At 42.7% G+C, this 21,528-nt stretch overlaps 1 protein-coding gene across 9 annotated transcripts in view; it reads left to right on the top strand.

Annotated features, from left to right (window-relative positions):
* MXI1 (MAX interactor 1, dimerization protein) overlaps window positions 1-19,996 on the top strand; it is a 158,194-nt gene extending 138,198 nt beyond the window's left edge. For 8 of the 9 annotated variants that reach the window (XM_089780217.1, XM_089780219.1, XM_089780218.1 and 5 more), the window contains 3 exons: window positions 7,367-7,481; window positions 8,539-8,713; window positions 11,201-19,996. In XM_089780217.1, coding sequence (XP_089636343.1) covers window positions 7,367-7,481; window positions 8,539-8,713; window positions 11,201-11,364 — 454 coding nt within the window. In that variant the 3' untranslated portion in view covers window positions 11,365-19,996. The remainder of the gene's footprint in view (window positions 1-7,366; window positions 7,482-8,538; window positions 8,714-11,200) is intronic. The other variant, XM_006135008.5, reaches the window with a different exon arrangement.
* Window positions 19,997-21,528: the final 1,532 nt, after the last annotated feature.

Raw genomic sequence — 21,528 nt, 5'->3', positions numbered from 1 at the left:
CAAATGCAAAGTGCTCCACTTAGGAAGGAACAATCAGTTTCACATATAGAAAATGGAAAATGACAGTCTAGGAACGAGTACTGCAGAAAGGCATCTGGCGGTTATAGTGGACCACAAGCTGAATTTGAGTCAACAGTGTGACACTGCTGCAAAAAAAGCAAACATGATTCTGGGATGTGTTAACAGGAGTGTCGTGAGCTAGACACGGGAAGTCATTCTTCCACTCTACTCTGCGCTGGTTAGGCCTCAGCTGGAGTATTGTCTAGTTTTGGGCACCACATTTCAAAAAAGATGTGGAGAAATTGGAGAGGGTCCAAAGAAGAGCTATAAAAATTATTAAAGGTCTAGAAAAAAAAACTACCTATGAGGAAAGACTGAAAGAATTGGGCTTGATTAGTTTGGGTGAGATGAGACACAAAATCATAGAACACTAGAACTGGACGGGACCTCGAATGGTCATTAAGTCCAGTCCCCTGCCCTCACGGTAGGACCCAGTTCCATCTAGACCAGTGTTTCTCAACCAGTGCTACGAGTACCCATAGGGGTACTTGAGAGAGGTCTGTGGGGTACATCAACACAACTGAAATTTGGAGAGAACTGAATTTCTGTTCTAAGTTTTACAGCACTTTATTATTTTTGTACTTTTTACACCGAAAAATTTCATCGCCCACCCAGCTACGGTTAAGTTGTTTAAACAAGTGTGTAGCAATGGTAGAAAAAAAATGTGTGTCTGAAAACTGTAGGTACTGGGGGGTACTTATATTTTAAAAGAGGTATTTTATTAAAAAAAGGTTGCGAAACACTGGTGTAGACCATCACTGATTAGATGTCTATCTAAACTGCTCTTAAGCTCACAGCAGGACCATGTTTATCTAACCTGCTCTTACATATCTCCATTGATGGAGATTCCACAATCTTCCTAGGCAATTTTTTCCAGTGTTTAACCACCCTGACAGTTAGGAAGTTTTTCCTAATATCCAATCTAAACCACCCTTGCTACAGACATGATAGCGGTTTTCAAGTACCTAAGAGGGTGTTACAAGCAAGAGGGAGAAAAATTGTTCTTCTTGGCCTCTGATGATACGACAAGAAGCCATGGGCTTAAATTACATCAAGGGAGGTTTAGGTTGGATATTAGGGTGGTTAAATACTGGAATAACTTGCCTAGAGAGGTTGTGGAATCTCCATCACTGGAGATATTTAAGAGCAGGTTAGATAAACATCCATTAGAAATGATGTGGTGCCTTGGTCCTGCCGTGAGTGTAGGGAACTGGACCTGATGAATTCTTGAGCTCCCTTCCAGTTCTAGTTTTCTATGATAAAATCAGTTTTCAAGTAGATTTAAGCCAGCTGTCGGCATGCGGGCCATATGCGGCATGAGAGCTGATTTTCATTGGCACGTGGTGCGAGCTCAGGCCCCTCCCTCCCACCCTTTTCCCTGGCAACAGGTTTCCTGCGGTAGGAGGCGGTGGCTGGGGCATAAGTTCCTCAGAAACATTAACTCCCAATGAGTCGCTGTGGCACCCATGAGCCTGGAAGTGCCTGTGACCCAGAAGACTCTCGCTGGCGCGCCCTCCTTCACTCCGGCCTGGCTCACGTGGTGGTGGCGGCGGCTGCTTAGGCCTGGCTCATGTTACCCTCAGGTCAGTACGGCGGGATGAGCTGCATCACGCTGCATGCGTCTTGGCCGCCTCTGGGGGGCTCCGGACCCAGAGTCTCCCCCCCCCCCCCCCATAGCAGCTGTGGCCCTCCCCTGTGGCCTGGCCTTGCCTCCCCTTCCTCACTGGGCCTGGATGCTGCCTGCAGGTAGTCACTGCCTGGCCGCGGTCACAGCACCACTGGACTGAGGGGGGCTCAGGGCGCAAAGCCCTGGCTCACGCCTTGCCTCACCTGCATGGTGCTGTCCCCAGGGCCTGAGGGGCCGAGCCCCCTCCCACCTTGCCCCCATCCCTGTGCACCTAGGGCACAAGTGGCTCTGGTGCCTCTTCCTCATGGTGTGCCCTTAGCAAGGGGGCTGCTTCTGTGAGGGCAGCTCAGAAAAATGCAGGGTAGTGGGAACCCCAAAACCTGGGAGTGTTGGGATAGACACCTTGATACGTGCCCTGAGAAGCACTGGCCCCTGAAGGAGATTCGGGAACATCCTGGCTCTAGCTCCAGCTTTGCGCCATCTCTCTAAGTTCCACCTTCTGCTGCTCTCATGCAAAGTTTCTCAACCCCTGAGATCTCTGCGCAGTTCTCTGTGATTTCTCTCGGACCACATGGCCACAGCAGCAGCTCCTCTGGGGCCAGCCCGGGACCTCATGGCCACGGCAGTTGCTGCAAGGGGGCGTGAAGCCAGGTCAGCATCCCGCCCCATGCCCAGACCCGCACACCTGAATTACCCCATTTACTCCGCTTCCCCCCCAAGATTCAACCCCCCACCTCCAGTTGCTCCAACACCCTCCCTTGCTCCATCTACCTGGCCAGACACCCTGCTCCCAGCCTGCTTCTGCAGCCCATCTCCCACCCACACCTTGCAACTTCTCCCCCTTCTGAATCCCAACCTTCCTCCCAGATCCTGCACCCCATCCGTACCCCACTCACTGACAGCCCTGTCTCACACACTGAATCTGTCATTTTGGTCTGTACCCCAGGGGGTCCATAAACTACACTAACTCCACCATCCAAGAAAAGTAAATATGGTCTATGGGAAACCCTGAACCTCAGTCTTCTTTGTCCCTTCCCTTCACCCCGTGAGGCTGAGCACCAGAAGAGTGAGGTGTCTCAGTTGGGGGCCACATCAGTGAGGGTTTGGGGGGGGGGGGGGTTGAGGAGTTTTTTTGCTTCTCACTTGTGTGATCAACTGATTTTTCTGTGAGTCAGTGACCCCCACCCCAAAACAGGTTTCCAGCCCCTGCCATAAATTAAAAAAAAATGAAATCTTTTGTGTTGGACATATTTTACTTTATTTAAAATGAAGTTTGATAAACTGACATGAGAAAGTTAAAATGCTTCATCTGTTTAATCATTTAAATTAAACTGTTCTCCCCAGCTGCAGCTGGTTCAGAAAAGATGGTCACCGTACCCAGCCTGTACCTCTCCTCTACCCCCTCCCAAGCACACAGATCTTTGAATAAGTTCAGTCTTGGCACACCACTTCTGAAAGGTTGCTGAGCCCTGATTTAAGCCTTGTACGCACAAACTGTAGGGCTTTAACTGTGCTTATATATAATGCAATGCACTCGTGATGCAGCAATATAGGTTTTTAGGTGTGTTACATCAAGATAGCTGTTTCTGTAAGAAAGAGGGAAATAAGTTGCCAGTATGAGCACCTTTTTACCAGTGTAAACACACCTGTACTAGGAGTTGTACAGGTTTAACTTTCAGTTCTGGTGTAAAAAAAAAAAAAATCTTTGTCGACCCAGCCAGAGTTAAATCAGAAACCTGTTCCTAACTGACTAAAGTTAAACCAGAGCAAGCCAATTTTAAAAAAACATACAGGCCTTTTGCACTCGTGCTTTACCTTATCCAGTATAGCTTTTTTCATGTGTACAGGTCCTCAGACTTTATCCTACATAAGACCTAGTAAAAGTCTCCAAACAGCAGCTGCTTTCATTTTTGTTCCACCATTTTAAAGCAGAAATAAATGAGAAAGTTGGCATGTTAGTGTCCGTATCTTTAATTCAGTGTACTTTTATGTTGCTTAATTTTGTAAACTCCTCACCCCCCACTAAACAAGCCCTGGTGTTTATCTTCCACACCCTGTTTGAGATCTCCTGAAATTTGGTGGTTATTGAGAAGCCAAACACATCCTGTACCCAATCATTTAGTGGTCTCTGGTATTGAGGCAGCTGTCTGGCACATGTTCTAAGGGTGTGTGTCTACGTTCATTCCTAGTCGAGGCTTTATCACTGGTTCCTACCACAGTTCTATATTGTTTTCCTAAGTTCACCCTGGCAATAAAAAAAAGAGAGATCAGTATTTAGAACACTAACTTCCCCAGGCATGGTGAAGAATGATGCATAACATTACCTGGCAGGACACCTGTGTGTAGTAAACTATAGTAGGCAAACTATCCAGAGTCATCCTTGTTTTGGGACAGTTTCTGTTAGGAATGGAACTGGAGGTGATGCAGTTGGGGTTACCTGTATTTTGGTAACATCACTTATAGTCCCCACCAAGATTGGGGCCCATTTGTGTTTGTCTGTGTCCAGAGACATGACGTAAGGCAGAGGCTGGATATAAATTATAAAGGTTTTCCTTTATATCTGTCAGCATGCCCTCCTCCCCATGCCCCACAGATGCAGCTTATGCCAACAAAGGAGTCATTTTGTTGGTATAGCTTATGTTTTTTGGAAAGGCGGTTTACCTATAATGGCAAAATAATTCCTTTTGCTATTATAAGCTGCATCTCTATGAGGGGCCTTTGTTGGTATAGGTGTACTGGGAAGGCCTTTGAAATGTAGACTAGTCCATTGTCCCTAATCAAAAGAGATTACAGTCTAAATCATGAGTTCCCAAACTAGGAGGCGTGCCCCCCCCTGGGGGGGGAGGGGGTGAAGAAATTCCGGGGGCGGGGGAGGGCACGAGGCAACCCAGCCCCACACACCCCATCAATCCCATCCCAAGTTTTGCTGCTATTTGGGGGGGGGGGCCTTAAGGGTTTCTCAAAAATCCAAAAGGGGGCGTGATGCGGAAAAGTTTGGGAACCACTGGTCTAAATAAAGATGAATGAAAGATGGGAGAAGGGAAGTAGTAGTATCCCTATGGGAAAGCACAGAGAGACCTGTCTTCACTGCCTTGTCAGCCTGAGATCAAACTTGAGTATTGCCCCAACCTGATTCCCACCTACACACACAGAGCTCTCATTGGTGCTTTAATTTCCACCTAACTGGCCTGTTCAGGGGATGTGATGCTGGCACTAGTACTGCGTTGGGGACATGGCTACTATGTGCAGCTAATACAAACACTCTGTGCTGCTAATCGAGTCACTCTGCAGCTTCAGGGCCATTTTGTAGTGGTCTCATTCTCAGTTAAATGAGGCTCACTCAAAAGGAGTTCATTCAAGTGCAGAGACTTCAAGTTAACATTACAGTGAAGACCGTGTGGAATCGACTCCATGTCCCCTGAGTCCTAGTCAGTGCCTTAGTCACAAAGCTGCCCATCCTTTCTGGTGCAGTAGTGAAATGCTGTGAGAGAGGCTGTTCTGAGCTTTTCCCAGCTGTAACAGGAAGTGGAAGGGGCTGACAGTTCCTCAGAAGCTGGTATCTCACAAAATGTCCAGACCGCTCTTGTGGGCTAATAAACAACTGGCTAGTTTGTGGGAACGTCAGGTCAGAGTTCAGACTTTTGGATGCCAAACTAAACCGAAGCCCGTTTCCTCGCCTGTTGATGAAAAGGTCCTGGACAAAGGTAGTCAGGACTAGTAGCAGGTGCTTAGAAGCCAGAGATCAGGACCAGTCTTGTAGTCAGTAGTCAAGATGAGGGTCAGAGCCGGAATCAGGCAGTGGGTCACAGTAGCTATCTGGGGATTCACATTGTTGCCTGAACACTTCCTGGTACTCCCCTTAGGGTTATAGAGCATCAAGGGAGCCAATAAAACAATTGTCAGTCGGATCACTTGGGGCAGAACTCCCTGTGGTGGCGCAACCTCTGTGGGTTGCGGGTTGCTGGAAATTATCAGTTTATAGACTGGTGGCAGTGTGAGTGTGTTGGTTGCATGGTAATCCTGCAAGCGCAGGCTCACGTTTGTCCTGCCTTGGGTGGAAATGTCCTTGTGATGTGATGTGATTGGCAGAGCACCTGTTGCTGACCGTGCCCGGAGCCTGTTTATCTGCACAAAATGGCTGTCAACTGAAATTGAAAGCCCTTAGTCAGCAATAAGAATGAAATGCTAACAGGTTTCATTGTAGAAAAATCTGAGCAAGAAGATGACATTGACTTGGTTTTTTTTTATGTTTATGACTTTTAAAAAACAATTAAAAAATGCTTAATTAAAAACACAAAATTCCTAGGCTAACGCCCAGACTTCAGCCCCAAGGCCGTTATTACGGCTGAATTATAGACCTTTTGTAAGAGGGTTTTTATAATGGAAACACTGACAAACCCATAAGTATAGTAGTGCTAGTGGGTGCTGTTCTTGTACTGACAGTTCATCAGCTAAACCTCTGACCCTTCTCCCTTAATCATCCTTGCTTGTCAGTGACATAATTGCATGATTACAGACTCCTCTCCCCATCTCTTTCAAACTGCAAACAATAGTGAATTTCAAATACAAAATGTAAATGAACCGTCCAAACTAATTTGTTTTTCTGCATTCATAAGGGTTGAGTTTAAATTCCGTCTCTTTGTGTCTGAACGGGGTTGGTAAAGGCTTTCAGGAACACTTTGCATTGGAATACCTTGAGTATAGACAGATCGTGGTCTGATGTCATGGTGCTATTGATTGGGATTACAAATGCAGAAATAAATCATTCATGTAGGGTCTGGAAGAAAAACTTTACTGTTTTCCATAGATGTACTGTTAATTCCTGAGCACATAATACAGAATGGGAGAAAACAGAACTAGTTTTACGGCAGAATTTGAGTGGGAATATACTTAGTTTCCTTTCTGAGCAATTTCACATATTTAAAAAACACACAAAACGACCGTGTCCTACAGTAGTCCAAAGCAAAACAGCCATGGTAGTTTGGAATTGTTATTGTAGAAGGGATTGAAGCACATGTAGGAAAGGAGTCTCTGTTGCCAGAGAATCTGTGTTGTTAGCAAGATTTCAAACTCTGGGCTAAGAATTATTGCAGCCCTGCATTCCTTGCTGTCAGAATGCCCAAGGAGTGCAGGATCTGACCCCTTAATTAGTGTGATGTGCAATTCAGTCACTTTGCAGTCAGGTGCTTTCTGCAGTCAGTCAGGCTCCCTTTTTGCCTGATATGCCTGGAAAAAGAGGAAGATGGGCAGTCAGTTTTGGGATTTTCCTTAACCAGTAATCTGCCAGTGCAATTCAGCACTTCAAAGTGCCTTGATATAAAACTCTACCCAGTGTAGTAGACTGCAAATAGCTGGCAGGTTGAAGTTATGTGAAACCAAGCAGACTACTATTGTGTCAGTGTTTTCTTTCTCTGAAGTCCATCGAGCCAAAACAGGTTATCAGGTATGAGTACAAGGAAATAAACTGTCAGAGGTTAGCAATAGGGCTAATGTTGTCAAGTGGCTAGTATTTGCTGTGTAGACATTTAATGGCTGGGCATAAGGTTGTGCAGGTATCTGAGGGAAACAGATTGATGTGTGGAAAATTGAGCCTGCCTTGGGGGGTAAGAGGGGAGGAATGAGTTTGATTTTTGGCCTTTATAAGGCTTCAGCTCCTCATCAATGTCTCTCCCCCTCCAGACGTGCCCACCTACGCCTGTGTTTAGAACGTTTAAAGGTTCTGATTCCACTAGGACCAGACTGCACTCGACACACAACGCTCGGGCTGCTTAACAAAGCCAAAGCACACATCAAGGTAAGCACCTCTTTCCCCAGCCTGCCCAGATACTTTTTATCTGGGCTTTTCCTAACTGCCCTAGTCACTCACCCACTGCCCAGAGGTAAATCTGCTCTGACTGAAACAAACAGCTCTCCAATGTATTGCTCCTTTGGTTAAATCATCTATCATTATTAAAACATGGACTGTTAAATTACATAATAAAATTTGCTAACTCTGGAAATGATTGATTAGGGGAGATGGGTTTCTGTATTGTAATCAGGGAAAGACAGCAGCAGATCTTGCTTTTTTTTTTAAAAACAGAAATACGTCTAATGTGATTGAGGGGCTGCAGTTTGATGGAAAATGTAACTTCTATCTCTTGAGTGCACTCACTCTGCTGGCAAATCAGTATAGGCCTTTAGAGTGAAACAGGGTTGACGTCATTGTTCCATCATCTTTCATCTGTGTCTCTGCCCGGTCCCCAAAGCCCTTCATAGATCACTTCTGGCAAAGTAAAGTGGAAAAAGAAAATCAGTCTTGTAGGGATCAGGAATACATCTAAATCCTTTGTTACAGCTCAGGGTTAGTAAGGGAGGGAGCTTTGCTTAAAGGAAAGCGTTAGCCTCAAATGACTCTGAACTTATGCAATGTGTGGGCCATCCAGAAACAAAGATCATTGGCCTGGTAGATTTCCCAGCTGTGATAAAAGGAGTCTGTAGTACGTTACATAAATTGCGGTTTAAATGTTTCTGATAAATACCTACTAAACCAAGCAATAAGAATGCCAGACATCTCAGGGTAAATTTTTTGTTACCAGTGATCATAACAAGTACTGAATCTGATTAAGGGAATTGAGGCCCCCTGGTGGATGAAACTCAGTGATGCAGCTAATATATAAGATCTAGCAAAGTTGTAAACTAACAAAGGTACAAATGGATTTATTTTTACTAGCAATTGAAGGGTAGTCCAGCCTGATACGTGTCTGAGCATAAATCCCTTCCAAATATATGAGAATCTGAAGCAAAGTACATGGCCCATGTTATAGGGGAAAAATTAATTTAAGTTGTAATCAAGTCATATTTTATTACGTCAGAAACTGGAGGAGGCGGAGAGAAGAAGCCAACACCAGCTTGAGAACTTGGAACGAGAACAAAGATTCTTAAAGAGAAGGCTGGAACAACTGCAAGGTTCTCAGGAGATAGAACGAATACGAATGGACAGCATTGGCTCAACCATTTCCTCCTCTGATCGCTCAGATTCAGAGCGAGGTAGGTGTTCTCTGTGTGTCCAGTTTACTTCAAATATTTTAAAAAAAAATCTGTTCTAGTTCAAACAGGCATTAATTAGGGAAGTCTTACTGCCTGTGTTGCATGGGAGGTCAGATGAGGTATCACAGTGGTCCCTCTAGCCTTAGAATCTGTGAATCTACAAAAAGAGATGCATCAGGATTAGGGATATAAGTGACTAGTTGAGTCAACTACTTGCTCCTCCCCCTCACCTTGCTGCCTCTTACAGAGGCAGCGAGGGGAGGGGAGGGGAAAGCAGTAGCCAGTGCTGGGAGGAGCCAGCTTAAAAGCCAGTTCCTCCCAGCACCATCCCTGCAGTGAAGGGGTGGGGCAAGGGAGACTCATGCTGGGTCCTGGATCGCTGTGCCTCTGCTGGGCAGAGCTGGGCAGCTCTTACTACATTTAAAATGCAGAGGCACAGTGGTCTGGGACTTGGCATGAGCCGGGACTACTTAGTCCTGGCACAGGCCAGGTTCCAGACCTATCCCTGCTGCACCTCTGCATTTTAAATGTAGTAAGAGCTAGGACAGAGCACCAGTTACCTGCTCCTTAACATCCTTAATCAGGATGAAGACTGACCTCTCCCAAAAATTTGAGTGGTGAATGATTTCTTCCTTATGAATGAAGACACTCTTCCTGTCACTTGCCTCTTAGCTTTGCCATTGAACGTGTCTCTGTATTTGCTAAGCAAAGGATGTGTGCTTTGTCATGTTACAAAGCACAAAAAATAAATCCGGTTGTTGGCTAGTCTTGTTTGTCAGGGAAAAATGGTTGTGATTGTGAATTTAGGTGATTCTTATGGTGCTTTCAAATACAATGGTTAAGTGCATACTGCTCTAAAGTCACAGTGCAAAAGCCTAGTTTTAAAAATAATGATGAATGATACCAAGTCACGAGCTTAAGAGTATAAACATGGGTTGTGCTCCTCCTCTTTATAATGTAAAAAGAAGGCTTGAGCATGAAATTTCAAAAATCAGAGTTCCATTTTCTGCTTGTTCTTGCTATTTCTAAGTTCAAGTGTCATCTTTCCCATTTTACTGGGCAATTCCCCTGGAGGATTTGCATTTGAAGCAGATACTTTCTCCTTCCTCTGCTAAAGAGTGTGTGTGTGGGAAGGGGACCTGAATCTGTTACTGAGATTTTTTTCTCCCAACTGCATGCCAAATGTTAGAGTTAAATATGTTTTTAACAAAATCAAAGAATTTTACACAGCCTCTTGCTTAGTGTCTGTCATGATATGATTCTCCTGTAACTGGCCATAAAAGAGTGTCTCAAAAAAAGATGGCAGAGAAGACTTGGAGGTCAAAATCAAGCAGAATTATTTTTTAAAAACATGTGTCCTCCTTTGTGTATCATAAAGAACCAGCAAAGAGCACAGAGATTGTCCATCTATTTATTGGTGATCTGTGAACTTCACTGTCCTATCAGTATTTTTCATTTATTTTTTTAGTGTCGTTTTTAAGGTCTGTGGGTAAATTTTCAAAAGCATTTCAGTGTCTTGAGAGCCTCAGCCCCATTTACTTTGATGGTCCAAAGTCACTGAGACGCTGTTTAATGTGGTACCGTGTCCCTATAGAAACGCATACAGTGCTCTATATAGCATCATCTCTGCTATCACAACCATAAGGGGTCCCCTGGCACTGCTATTTGTCATAGTAGTCCCCAAAGGATCTAGTTCTCTATTGTGCTAGGCACTGCGCAAACACACAGAAGGTGACAGCCCCTGGCCTGGAAGAGCTTATCATCATCTTGGTATCTGAGTTCCAAAGGATATTGCAAGCAGCCCACTCTCATGGTGATAAATTCAATCCAAGCTAGGGAAATCCACATGGGGGCCTGAACAACAAACCCATGGTGCTGCTTTACACAGGCTTTTCCACAGCCCTGCAGAGCAGAGCCACTGACTAATGGTTAATCTAAATTCTACTCAGTTCTTCATCTTAAGCACATAGGAATGGCTCTACTGGATAAACAGTACTTTGTCTTGCCCAGTTTCTTCTCTTCTGACAGTGGCTAGTACCAGATGCTTCCCAGGGAATAAACAGCACGGGGCAGTTTATGGAGAGATCCATCCCCTGGCATCCAGGTCCAGCAGTCAGAGATTTAGTGACACCCTAGGCATGGGGTTGCATCCTGAACATCTTGGCCAATAGCCATGCATGGACCTATCATTCAGGAACGTACCTAGTTTCTTTTTTGAACACAGTTCCCAGGATGGGAATTTTGGGTTGGCTGGCAGCAAAAGAGTTTAGTAATGCCTTTGAAACCCATTGAAAGATCCGCCTTTATGAAACATGTACTCCACCCCCTGCTTCCCAGAGATTATTACAGATTGTTCTGTGTGATGCTTATTTTATACCTAGTGTTGATCGTTTGTTGGTTTCAAGGTATAGCTGCCTGCCATGATCCTAACCATTGTGTGTGTGTGTGTGTGTGTGTGTGTGTGTGTGTGTGTCGTTTTCTTTGCAGAAGAGATTGAAGTCGATGTTGAAAGCACAGAGTTCTCCCATGGAGAAGTGGACGATATCAGCACAACCAGCATCAGTGACATTGATGATCACAGCAGCTTGCAGAGTATTGGGAGTGATGAGGGTTATTCCAGCGCCAGCATCAAACTCTCATTCACCTCTTAGAACAAAGTGAGAACAATGCAGGGCGGGTTATTCCTCTGGAGTAATCTTGAGTTCAGACTGGGTTCTAGATGCAGTATCCTCTTTTAGAAATGACATGTCAACAGCTAGACCCCGACAGACCTATATATATGGAGCTCCTTGAACAATAGGAGGCCTCCATAGGAATCCATATATGTCCATTGGATCGGGTTGCAAAATCCTGGTTGCCACTCATGTATCCAGATTGAACCCTGGTCGTTTTGTAGTCAGCAACAAAACTGCAGTTGGCTTCAGTGAGCCCCGGATTTGGCCCTTCCATGAGAAATTACTTTGCTTTGACTTAGTTTATTTGAAAGAGGATACTGGAGATTCAACTCCCCCCTCCCAATTTGTCATAAGATCTGAGAAATATCCCGTTTTTATCATACTGCATTCATATAGAACAACTTGGTTTAGACCCTTCTGGAGCTTTCCTGGTCCTGAAATGACTGTCCTAATATTTTATCACCATCAGGCATTATAGAAACATAGCAGGAAGTCACAGCAGCTTGGCCATGAAGACGTATCATACACTCTATGAATAATAATAAGTGTCGAGTTCATGCTCAGAGAGAGAAGCAGCAGTGAAGAATGTTCAGGAGAAATCACCATTCAGCTCACCGCTCCAGTACCTCACCCCCATTGCTAGCACTAGGGTACTAAACTGTAATTTACCAGCATGTGGCGGGGTGCGTTGTGGAGTCAGGCTGAGAGTTCAGCAGCAGTGCTCTGCTGTAGCCACACACATACGCACATAGTTGAGGACAGAAAGAAACCAGCATGTGGAAAGTCATGCCCCAGATACTGAGCCACTATGACCTTTTTATTTAAAGATCTTTTGATAAACATTTGTAAATGTGTTGGGAGTAAAAACACTCCAGATGTGATGCATCTTTTTAGAGCTTGTCCATATGAAATTTTCTGTGTCTTTTTATAACGGATTAACACCACTGAAAAGGTATCTGTTTTGATGCAGCATTTGACCTGATGAACTACAAAGATGCTCTTTGCTGTGCACAAAACAATCAAGATCTGTGCTAACTTGTAAAGGTCAGATTTGCTGGGTTTTTGGGTTTCCATTTTTTTTAAGTCATTCCCCTTTGCAAACTTTGAAGCCACCCGATCCCCTACAGTAGTCACAGTCCAATAGTTAACGTAGTTAAGCTCAGCACTTGTCTTACCTTAATATAACATTTGGCCTGCGCATACCCCATGCGTATCTGCTATCTCACCTGTGCAGGAGCTGTTGCTAGTGAGAGCTATTGTATCGACTATTTTATAATTTTCTTGAAGGTGAGATTTCTAACCTGCACTTTGAGGGCTTTGCTTTCTTGTTTTGTCTTTCTTTTTAATGGTGAGAATTATTTTTTTTTGTTTGTTTTCCAAGTTATAAACCTTATTACAGAGACCTCACCAATGGCATTGTTTGAAATTTTGTATATCTTCAAGTAATTTAACTATCCCTCATTATTAAGGAAAAAATAAAATGAAAAAATGCTTTATAAAATTCATAACTTATTGCTGATTTGAATGGGTTGTTAATTTCAGTCCTGTAGATTTTATTTTATTGTTTTTAGGTAGGGTGGCGGGGGCGGGGGGGGGGGGGGGGGGGAGGAAGACAACCTTATTTAACAGTGCAGTGGAAATTTGTTTAAATATTAGACCATGGTCCCACATTAAAGTAGCACTTTAACACCATTAAACATTTCTGTATCTGAAATGAAATGTGTTCCTACATGTTGGTTGCTCTTATGACTTTAGCATACAGAACACATGTTCTTTCTTGTGCTCTTCTTGTGCCTGGAAAAGAAAAGTATATTCCACTTTAATCCTGTGATAAGAAGGTCCTAAATAATTCTAATGTCAATTTTGTCTAATTTCAGAAAATTGCATGTGTTTAAACATTACCATCTTATCAACCTCCCTGTGATATGACATCATACAATATGCAACATAAGATCCCCATTCATGGAGTGGAGGAATAATGTCTCTATGCTGTGGATGCATTATATCTGGGTTTTTAATTCTTGTGTTTGTTAAAGCCTGAGTCAGGCTGCTATTCTTAATAATCTGCTTACACGTGTGCATATGTAATATCCTGACTTAGTGTGTGTGATCATGTCTCCCTCTAATGGCTGTCTTCGGTAAGATAAGAACCGGCCAGTTTATGGAGTTATTCCTTTAGCTGAATTGGGTGGCACTTTTTTGTTTTATGTTGTTTTGTTTTGTTTTTTATTGTGATCCTTGCTAACAATTCTAGAGCCTGTATGTAGGCAGCTATGGATTGTTACATGTGTTTATGATCAGCTTAAATCAGTGGGACTATTCACATTAGTAAGAAAAATTTGAGTAAAGATTGAAGGATCACATGTGCAATGATAACCGTTGGCTGAATCCCTACAACTACCAATTTTTGCCCATAATAAAATTATCAATACCTGGAATTTGTATCTGACACTGTTCAAATGAGATCTGATAACCACCATTTTGTGGCAGTCTCACTACCTCAATAAAATGGTGGAAAATAACTTAACACGGACAGAGGCTGATCTTCGCTTCCTGTTGAAGGAATCCTGGGGTGTTCAGCTTCTCTGGAGATGAGTCCCACCATTCATGATCCCTGGTGAACTCCAGCCGTCATCGGCAACCCCACTGTCCAGTTTCTTCTCTGTGGCTGTATATTTTCTTGAACAAAAACTACAAATGGATGGTGCTTAAAAGGTCAGTTGGAGGGGGGGGACCACATTTGAGGAATATAAAAGTGAACTTTTAAATGGAAATGGATAAAGAAAGAAAATCAGTGTTGGGCAATTCTGGCACAGCAGGGCTCTCCCAGAGTGTGTGTTGGAATCAATTTTGTGGAAAGGCTTTCCAATAAAGCCACTCATTTGTATGCCTTTTGGGGTCACTTCGATATTGGCTGTCATGTTGAGGAGTGCAGTCAAGGACCTTGAAATGTCTGGAAATTTCAATATCTAAATATTTCAGCAAGCTAGGAGGGGGAATGTAATCTACTTGGTATCTTCCATCCATGCTGATGTCTATCTTAAGTAACCCACTCACGGTTTGGTAAGTATGTGTGTCCTAAAAAAGAGCCTTTAAGACAAACAGAATTATCCCACAAACCTTTATAGTAATAGTTAATGACAAATAGTTTGTTGCTTATTGGTGATTGGATCCCTTCTTGGCATTTCATTGTATTACTCTCTTTCAAACCTCTGGACAGTTGTGGAAGATCTCCTATATATGAGAAATGTTTCCACAGCTACTTTGTGATGTTGATCCAATCCCCTTTTTGCTGCTTTAATACTATATTGTTAGCACTAGGTTTCTTTTGTAGATTCCATGAAAAACTAAACTAACATACGTACATTCTTTTGCTTTGTTGTTAGTACAGGTTGAACTTCTCTAATCCAGCACTCTCTGGTGCAGCAGCATCCATGGTCCGGCATGATTTTAGTTAGCCGGAGGTCCACTTATTATGGGTCTGGCCAGGTTTTCCATGGTCCCATAAAGTTAGTTTACAGCCACCAGTCCTGACTAAATGTGTGTCATTTAGTTCTAATTTACCCCTTAATGTCTAAGAAGCCAGTAAGCCGTGGAAGTGTTGGTAATGCTGCTGGACAGTACTGAGCTCCGGTGGTCCTACAAATTCTCTGGCTTGGCACCAGTCTGCATGCCAAACTAGAGAGGTTCAGTGTGTAGAGCCTCTTGCATGAGAATGGCCAAAACAGCAAATTGGCTCAGCGAAACCATTGTAAATTACTTAGTATAGGCTGCTTAGCTGATTATGTAAATCAGTGTAGGTGATGATCCCTTCTAGTTATAAGACATAAAATTTTAACTAATCATGGCTTTGTGAAAAGCCAGAATAGTCCAGTGTTTTGGATCTTCTTGAAGACCACCAGCAGCCGTAAAAACCAGTTGCTGCTAACTACTCAGTTCAAACAGAGTCAGCAGCATGGGATGGAGCTCCAAGGACACATGTCTGATTTTGTTGAGAGCTATGTTCCATGAAAGCACTTAGCTCCAAAATAACTAGCAAAGCAAGTCAAAATTATGAAACTACTTCTCATTCTTGAAAACTGAGAAATGCCCCCAAAGCTTTTGATCTCTGTACCTTCTCATGTACTATTCTGCAATTTTACTGAGGTAGCACCACAGGAGGCCACCGACTTGCGACACGATTGATTCAGGGGGAAGTGTCACATGTCAGAGACGTCGTAACTCGAAACTTCATTTACGACAGGCACTGTTGTAAATGCAGGCCGAGGACTTAAGTCAAGGGTTTTGTGCTCCTTCCGCACTTACAGAAATGGTTGCAAGTACCGGGAGTCGGAACTCAGGTGGTCGCAAGTCGGGGCCTCCTGTAACTTCTTCAGATGGCTTATGTAATGCAATTCTTCCTTAAATTCTCCCATTTTGTCATCTCAAGACATTGTTCATTCATAGCTGAAACCTTTGATCCTTTAATTTGCACATTTGGATGGAACTCTGATTGGCTACTGTCCCCTGAGAATCACTGTCGACATAAATAAAGGTTTTGATCCCAAACTTGAATGTTGACATTTTTCCCTCCGTTGAGTTTTCTGCACCCTAGAAATTGGATCCAGCCCCCCAGCAGAGCAGGATTGTTCTTTGCAGAAGCACCTCTTTTGCCAAAAGAGGGAGATATTGGCGGACATCTCAAATCTCATCTACACACTTAGAAGCATAGATGAAGGTTGCTGTAGTTTTGTTAACCAATATGGTTTAAGTCCAAGTTGAGAAGCTACAAAAAATCCATTCTGGAATGGATTTTCTGTGACACAAACCTCTTAAAGGCATTGTCTGAATCCTGTCCCAAAAGTACTTTCCACTTCAGAACACCACTGTTAATTATACCCACTCACCGTTTGAGAGTTGAGTACTTGAGACCTTGAGCCTGAAAAACTACCATTTTAGTGCCCAAGTCTGTAACTCTGGTACATGCAGTTCCTTCAAAAGAATTTGTGAATGGCTATCCCCAAATAGCAAATTATTAAGGCACATTGATCAAGTATGATCTTAGTTTATGGACAGATATTCTTTCCTTCTTGGAGCATAAGATGAGGATGATGCTACAGAAATATGTATAAGTGAGAGTGGATGCAGCAGAATAAGATGCTTTTACTCTTAGGCTGTAGATGTCAGACATGCATGTTTTCAGGTATTTGAATTACACTAAAACGAGCAGGAAAGTCTTAAGAACTTGATAAGTATTAGAGGAGCTCTTGCTTCACAAAAAGATTGCAGGTGAAACTACATCTACTTCCTTCAGGCTTGCTTCAAAAGTTTATACTTGCCATGCCTTAGAGTCCAAGGATGTGCCTAGGTGAAGGTATATCTCCAGTACATATGGTTTAGTGTTGCCTTGTGAGCCAGTGGTGTATCCATTTGTGGTCAGGAATGCTTAAATTGTAGTTTAATAGCATAGATTGGGAGTTGTGCAATTAGTGCTTGACCTCTCAGGAGTGAAATAAGTGGTTTGGTATGTCTAAAGGAGAATCCATACAGTCCTCTCTGCTGCCAAAATGGAAAGTGCAGCTTTAAATTAAAGATGTCAATTGGCCTATAGGCCCCCCCCCTGTGATGTCAATCACATACATAGTCCCTTGTTGTCCCTTTACATAACTGCATCATTATCTCCTTTCTTCTAATCTAAAGCCTTATCTGAGAAGCAGAGAGTGTAAATCTCATTAACTTTAGTGGGAACAGAATCGGGTCCTTTTTATCCAACCAACTTTACTCCCACTTTAATCCATTTAGCAGCAATACCACCACATGGCAGACATATTTCCTCAATCTACAGATCTGTCTGTCTAAACTAGCTGTGTCTCATGACATAGCACTTTGCATCACAAACTGTAGGTCAGTGGTCCTTTTAAAATGGACAAGCTGCTCTCCTTGATATTTTTCCATGCTTGTGTCCTATGTAAGGTTATTTTTTTGCTGTGGCAGTTACTTTGGCTTGTAGATACCATGAACCACCCAATTTCTAAAGCATGTTTTAAATTCAGCCTCTACTAAATTTTACAGAAATAAGGTGTCAGAGGAGTAGCCGTGTTAGTCTGTTTCAGCAAAAACAATGAGTCTGGTAGTACCTTAAAGACCAACAATTTATTAGGGCATAAGCTTTTGTGAGTTGCAACTCACTTCATCAGATGCATGAAGTGAAAGAAAAAGAAAACAATACTAGGGGATACAGAGATGGGTGTGTTACATGGGAGCGAATTCTATCGGGGTGGATGTAAATAAGGTGGTGAGACTGCCTAAAATTACTTATTGTAATGAGTGCAATTCCCAGTCCTTACTCAGACCAATACTGATGGTGTCAAATTTGTATATGAATTGTAGCTCAACAGTTGCACATTGGAGTCTGTTTTTGAAGTTTTTTGTATGAAAATGGCAACTTTCAAGTCCTTAAATGAGAGTCCAGGGAGGTTAAAATGTTCTCCCACTGGTTTTTGTATGTTACCATTCTTGATGTGTAATTTGTCCAATTTATTCTGTTATAGAATCATAGGACTGGAAGGGACCTCAAGAGTAAAGATAGTCCAATTTGTCCAAGGTACACTCCAGAGGGACTTTGCTGGCATATATCACATACGTATATGTGCAGGTGAATGAGCCCGATGGTGTGGCTGATGTGGTTAGGTCCTATGATGGTGTCACTAGGGTAGATGCATGGACAGAGTTGGCAGCAGGGTTTAGTTCCTGTGTTAGTGTTTCTCTTTTGGGATGTATGGTTGGTGGTGAGTGTTTCAGGTTGGGAGATCATGTAAAGGTGCAAAAATATACACTTATTGCCTTGTAAAAGAAACATTTGAATCACTTTTTTTTTTTAAACAGAGCTACTGCAACAGCAACTCTAGTGTTTTAAATTTAGTGTGGGCACAGCTTCACTGAGGGGGGAGCCCCTTTGCTGTGTCTGGGGAGGAGGGAGCAATTTTTAGAAGTGTTGGGAAAAAAATATTCCCAAACATTCTCATCAACAATTGTTGTTGTAGAGCTTTGTACATCCTATGATAAATATTCTCCTCATAAGGTAGGTTAAATATTGAGCCTCTGCTGTGTGCTAGTGGCCCCTTATAAAATGATGCACCATCAATAAGATTTTGCTTTTTAAGCAACATCTCCAGCGGTTTCATTTTGTGTTTTTTACACTAAAAATAATTGCTTAACCAGATCTCATTGGAAATGCATGTAATTTAGCGTGTTACACAGAGCACTTTGAAAATGCTGAATTTAAACTAAGCCTTTTAGAGACCACATAAGAATGGCTGTAGTGGGTCAGACCAGCGTCTATTTAGACTTGTATGTCATCTTCCGACAGTAACCACTGCCAGATGCTTCAGAAGGAAAGAACAGTAATTTGAGTGATCCATCTTCTTGTCGTCCCAGCTTCTAGTACACAAAATTATTCAAAGAGCAATATAAGTATCAAATTACCTGTATTCTAGCATGACCTCTTTGAAGGGGAAGAGAAACCCTATTTCCTACACTCAGTAGTTCAGTGATCTGGATGGACACAGATGAGTTAGATGGCTTAGAAATATCTTGTGGAACTAAGTTCTGAATAAATTTGGTTGGAAAATGCCAATGGAACAGTAAGAATTTGCCATCTTTTTCTTTATTCCACCTAGCACTAGTGCTGAATAGTCGTCAACTTAATTAGAAGTTCAGCAAGATCCTTCCTTGTATTTACAGGCCTCCAAACAGCTAAAAAAAAGTGACAAACTTCAATATAGTTGGAAAACAAAGGAACAAATATGGATCAGAATAATAAAACTTACAATAGCCAGTGTGATTACCTTAGGCCTTCAGTGTTGTGTTCTTGTCAAATGCTTCAAATGTTTTATTTTTAAACTCAGCTGCCACGATGGCAACATTGTCCTCTACAGAATTTAAATTTTGTTTTCTGAAATCGAGTGCTACATTTAGAGCCAATGGGAGGCTTTTCCATTGACTTGGAAGAGAAATAAAAGGGGGTTCTTTCTCCTATAGCATAAATAATTCACTTTTCCTCCCTATGTACAAAGCCATCGCTCTGATTTGTGAATCAAGTTTGTGCTGTTACAACTTTTCTAATAGGTTACAACCTGCATGTTAGAATTGGTTTCAGACTGTACTAGATTAGGGGTTTCCTGTAGCAATTGGTGCTTTAAGATGGGAAACTTATACACAGTCCTGTGTGTCAGCATAATGATATCTTCTTATTCTGGAGATGCAGATTGAAAAATGTGTACCCTTTGACAGAAAAAATATTTTTCTAAAGTGTATCTTAACTTACTGTGAGTGTGTGACTGTTGCAGTGTGCATCGCTTCTGTCTAAGTTCCCCGGAATATTTCATTTTTTGTGCTGTAACTACACAGGTGCTATAGCCACTTCCTACTTTGAGGGGGGGAAAAAAACCACAAAATTGATTTGGTGCTGATTCATAAAAGCCAGTCTTTGAAACAATAAACTGCTGACCACATCTCTGTTTATAACATGGGGATGGTGCTCACAAAGATGTTGCATTTTTCATGATTCAAATTTTATGTGGATATCTGTATTAACTTGAAATGTACAAATAAATTTTATTAAATTTTATTGAGACCAAGGTTTTATTACCCTGCTGCATCAGTAAGTCAACCGCAGTTTGAAGTTGTTAGTTGACATTTTAGAAACATTATAATTAACGGGCAAGATAGGATTTGCCAAAGTGGTGACTGACATTTGGTCCCCTCTACTTGTAGTCTGCTTATTTTGAATTGCCCATTTCAACTTGCTACTGTTAATGCCACATCCTGTCAGTTACCATCATCTAACTATTCTGATGTGGTATTCTCATCGCAAAGGGATCCTCTAAGTTTTAAAACACACACACACTCTCTCTCACTCCCTCCCTCTCTCTCTCCCGCCCCCATCAGTATAGAGAGAAATCACATTCCCATCCTTCATGTAGACTTTCAATGTCAGTTGATGCATGGCTTATCCTTCACCTGTTTTTTAAAGGTGCCATGAGATAAGATAGCAGTTGGACTAATGACATTCCCCACTGTCTGTTGCATTTTTTTAGTCCTATTAAAAGATGTTTTCATTCACACATCAAACAGCATGCTCTTAAGTACAGGCTGGGCACAGCCACCCCTCCACTGTCCCAGGCCTTGCATGTTTTGTAGCAGAAGTACTGTTTCTTGCAGATAAACTGCTCCTTCTGCCAGGGACCACTGTACTGTTTACAAATACAGTTTTCCATAGAAGGACAGACAGATGCCTCAGTCACCCAATCACTATATCCAGCAGACTCACTGGCCCCACTAGTGCCTGACAGGTGTTTTATAGTGGGGGAGGTAGTCTTCCTTCTTGCACCAGATCAATCTATGACGGGCTGTGTCTACACTGGGCCACTTATTCCGGAAAATCAGCCGCTTTTCCGGAATAAGCTGAGAGCTGTCTACACTGGCCCTTGAATTTCTGGAAAAGCAACGACGCTCTACTGTACAAAATCAGCCGCTATTCTGGAAAATCTATTCTGCTCCCGCTCAGGCATAAGTCCTTATTCCGGAACACTGTTCCGGAAAAGGGCCAGTGTAGACAGCCCAGTAGTCTTTTCCGGAAAAAAGCCCCAATCGCGAAAATGGCAATCAGGGCTCTTTTCCGGAAAAGCAGCCTTCCAATGTAGACGCTCCTTTTCCGGAAAAACTGAACTGAATAGTATTCCGTTTTAAGCAGTTCCAGAAATTCATGCCAGTGTAGACACAGCCATGATGTATAAAGTCCTTTTGTAGGAAGCAAAGTTCAGTCCTGTCTCAAATAGGAGATGGCTTAAACTAGGAATGTAAAATCCCAGTTAATCAGTTAACAACCGAAGCAGGATTCAGGCCAGGGCCAGCTCCCAATCCCCACCAGAGCAGTTCATGGGCTGTGCACCCAGGCCTGCTCCAGATGAGAGCAGCGTCTGTACGCAGGAGGCCCTGGCAAAACTAGAGGAGCCCCCTACCTGTTAACTAGAACAAGTATTACCCATTTAGGGTGATAGCACTGCTTAACCTTTCACATCCCTATTTTAAACTAGGCAAAATGGAGAATCAAAGAGAATGTCTGTTTTCCTCTTCACCTATTAACTGCCTTACCTTTAT

Source organism: Pelodiscus sinensis, chromosome 8, assembly GCF_052426305.1.
Source record: "Pelodiscus sinensis isolate ZL-2025 chromosome 8, ASM5242630v1, whole genome shotgun sequence".
Classification (NCBI taxonomy): Eukaryota; Metazoa; Chordata; order Testudines; family Trionychidae; genus Pelodiscus; species Pelodiscus sinensis.
This window is presented reverse-complemented; position numbering and strand designations above follow the sequence as displayed.